We start from the raw sequence: 3,652 nt of genomic DNA on the forward strand, positions 1-3,652 counted from the left end.
AAATTTAAAAAATAAAAGTAATAAAAATAAAATAGAAAAATAAAAATAAATTAAAAAAGAAATAAAAAATAAAATTAATAAAAAACCAAAAATTAAAAAATAAAATAGAAAAAAATAAAATTATTTTACTTTATAAGTCTCAGTCGGTGGGTTCCCTCTAGCTCCACTAACAAGTACTCCATCTGGTGGGTGTGGCTAATCATTAACTGTTAAAGTGGGCGTGGTTATAACAAACCTGACATCTCCTTCAAAGTCACACCTGAGAAGTCACAAGTCACATCCGGAAGAACGTAGCTAGTTGGATCTCCTATTTCATAAACCAGCTATAGAAACAGGTTTGACCAGTATTCCACCACATATTACAGGGTTTACATTCACTCACTTGTTCTGCTACAGTTCCAAAGTTGACCACACCCCCAGTGCAGGGAGGTTTTGTCACAAGAAAAGAGCCATCACTTGCACAATCAACAATAGGGAATCCAATATTGTCCCTAATAATAGAATAATTGCGGCTGTAACTATATGCATCGATAATATTTAGAAATTTACAAGTCATTTTAAATTTATTATAGCTTTTACAAATTTTGAAAAATGTTTAAATAACTACTAAATATTTTATATCTAGCTAAAATTGAAAATTTAATTAAAAACACCCAAGGCACAAAAATCTCTGCTTACCATCCCTGTACAGTATCCCAGTCAGTGCATATGCCACCAGTGACTTGAGCACCGCATTCAATGAGATGACCAGCTAAACTATAAATACACAAACCATCACATGCTAATCACATGTTAATCACATGATAATCATATGATAATCACATGCTAATCACATGCTATCATATGACAAACCTTCCTAATGATAGCAAATCATAATCAGTTCTCTTCCAACCAAACTAGAATTTTAAAAATAAAAAATCAATTATTATTATCACTTATTATGTTCACATGCTTTGTGTATCAGTGGTCCAAGGGCTAGTGCTGAATCAGTGGCACGTCCAGTAATGACAATATCTGCTCCTTTATCCAGTGCATCAGCAATGGGGAAACCCCTGTAATATATGAATTATAATTACAAATTAAATGATCCATGTATAATAATGCAATTAAACATTATATCCCTTTTCCTCTCAACCTCTTTTATAAATGAAATACAGTAAAGCCTCTCTTAATAGACACTCTCTATAGCGGATACTTCCATTTAATGGAGAGTACCTAGTGTACCAATTGCATTCCTTACTGTATAAATGATCTCCAAATAAAGGACACCTCAGTATAACTTTAAAAGTTAAAATGTCATTATATAAAGGCTCCACTGACTGAGAATCAATTAAAGGGTCTTACTCTTACCCAATATAAGCATTCATGCTCAGTACAGATGAGGGTAATGTCCGACCTGATTCGATATCAACAGCATATTCACTATCCTTAATCTCCTTCACCTGCACCACCAATAACTTGTAGAAAAATTAAACTTTCACTCACGTTCTTCATCATGTCATCTCCAGTTACCATGGCAACTGATAGCTCCACCCCCTCAGACGACATGACGTTTTTAATAGCGTTAACACACCCTTCGGGATTGATTCCACCAGCATTGGTAACGACACGAATACCTAATTATAACTATTAATAACTCTGCTGTGGTGGGTGTGGCTGCTTATAATTAATGGGTGTGGCTACCTTGCTTCTTGATGTCATGAATGAGTGGTTTGATACAGTGAGATATGAAATCAGGAGTATAGCCCATATCCTGTGATGAGAAAAGGGCTAATGCTTGAGCTGAAACATCATAGAAAATGTAATAAAATGGAGATTCTCACATAGTCGTTTTTAAATAAAATTTAGCCTGAGACCATGTAGTACAGTTCAAGGACTTTTGGCCAAATTTCGAGTAACTTCAATAATTTGTGTAAAATCTAAATTTAATCGGATTCAGCTCAAATTTGCTACTCAACATAAAAACATGTATATCTATTAGAAAAAATTATAAAAGATGAGAATTCTCTCCTAGTCATTTTTGACAAAATTTGGTCAATGGCCCTGTACTATAGTACAGGAACTTTGGCCTGATTTTGGAGCAACTTTAAAAATTCGCAAAAAATCAAATTTTCGGAATCAGTTCAAACTTGCTACATAACATAAGAACATGTATATCTATCAAAAAAAATTAAGAATTCTCTCCTAGTCATGTTTGGCGAAATTACCCTGTACTACAGTACAGAGACTTTAGCCTGATTTTGGAGCAACTTTAAAAATTCTTTAAAAATCAAATTTGATCAGAATCAGCTCAAACTTGCTACACAACATAAAAACATGTATATCTATCAGAAAAAATATAAAAATTAAGCATTCTCTTTCAGTCATTTTTGACAAAATTTGGCCAATGACCCTGTACTACAGTACAGGGTGTTTTATCTGATTTTTGAGTAAATTTAAAAATTTTTGAAAAAATCCAATTTTGATCAGAATCAGCTCAAACTTGCTATCTGCATTGGGAAATGAAATAAAATGGAGATTTCTAGTACATGTATCATGCAGCATTACTGGTTTCTTTCTTTTAGCTCCAGCCAGTAGGGACATTGTTATTTCCGAGAGATAGTCAGCAATTAGAAAGTCCAAATCACCATACCTCACTAACTGAGGCGCAGACTCAGACGTGTCACCCCAAAAACCAGAAGAACAGCCGATCCTAACCCTCTCATCCTTCCCTGCACTAGCTCCATAAGAACGACTAATAATGCTAGAACGTAGTAGTACTGGTGTAAGAAGTAGATCTTTTTTTCTTAGAATACCAGCCATTTTTGATTGCCACTCCCAATCTCCCACACATGCATGCTGATTGCTGCAATGCAATCGTGCTGTGGAATTTTGTAAAAAAAATCATGTCAAACATTGAAAAATGAAAACAACCATTAACTGTAACAAAAACCATTAAAAACAACCAATAATTATGCTAATTATTGTATGCATGCATGCAAAATGTTCATTACAAATCAGTCAATCAAATCTTCACGTATGAGTGTCTCTCTTCTTCTAGTCACGAAATCGCCATCTTCATCATACAGTTCTACTATCACCATATTCTCCATGTCATGGGTAACAACATGTTTGTCATCTACAAAAGGAACCTTCAGTGACCTCAAATATTTTCGACGCTGCAAAATCTTTCTTGCAGTTTGTGGCATCCTCATAATAACTTGAGACTTAATTTTTTTCCATATTTTCATCAGAGTAAAGCGATAGATCACAATGCAAAGAAAAACCAAAACTATGAGAGAGACGGAGATGTAGCTGAAGATATAAGAAACTTCTAATTTCATTTTTGGATCACTAAATCCCGCTAAGGAAATAAGATTAACATAATGAAAGTATTCAAGATAATTATTGCATTTCTTCTGATATGGACCTTTTGTTGTGGCAACAACACCAAGTAGTATTGCTATAATTGTAATAAGAACAGCAATTTGTGCTTCGTTGAAATAAACAACTACAACTGCATAAATGATTCTTATCAGTAGAAGTAATGCAGTCCATATCCTATGTTTGTCTTCATACGGTCCATTGTAGGCATCAAAGAAAGGCTTGAGTGTAACCCACCACTTACAGCAATGATAATGCGATAAATATTTCTCAATAAATGGGCTACATA

General features: G+C 34.0%; 1 protein-coding gene across 1 annotated transcript in view; it reads right to left on the minus strand.

Moving 5' to 3' along the window:
- LOC100633557 (uncharacterized) overlaps positions 1 to 2,834 on the minus strand; it is a 6,681-nt gene extending 3,847 nt beyond the window's left edge. The window contains exons 1-10 of the mRNA XM_019997988.1: positions 2,548 to 2,834; positions 1,684 to 1,753; positions 1,486 to 1,616; positions 1,351 to 1,442; positions 953 to 1,052; positions 853 to 896; positions 679 to 756; positions 383 to 491; positions 236 to 323; positions 130 to 182 (exon numbers count right to left, since the gene is read on the minus strand). Coding sequence (XP_019853547.1) covers positions 130 to 182; positions 236 to 323; positions 383 to 491; positions 679 to 756; positions 853 to 896; positions 953 to 1,052; positions 1,351 to 1,442; positions 1,486 to 1,616; positions 1,684 to 1,753; positions 2,548 to 2,802 — 1,020 coding nt within the window. The 5' untranslated portion in view covers positions 2,803 to 2,834. The remainder of the gene's footprint in view (positions 1 to 129; positions 183 to 235; positions 324 to 382; positions 492 to 678; positions 757 to 852; positions 897 to 952; positions 1,053 to 1,350; positions 1,443 to 1,485; positions 1,617 to 1,683; positions 1,754 to 2,547) is intronic.
- Positions 2,835 to 3,652: the final 818 nt, after the last annotated feature.

Source organism: Amphimedon queenslandica, unplaced genomic scaffold (assembly GCF_000090795.2).
Source record: "Amphimedon queenslandica unplaced genomic scaffold, v1.1 AMPQUscaffold_13345, whole genome shotgun sequence".
NCBI lineage: Eukaryota > Metazoa > Porifera > Demospongiae > Haplosclerida > Niphatidae > Amphimedon > Amphimedon queenslandica.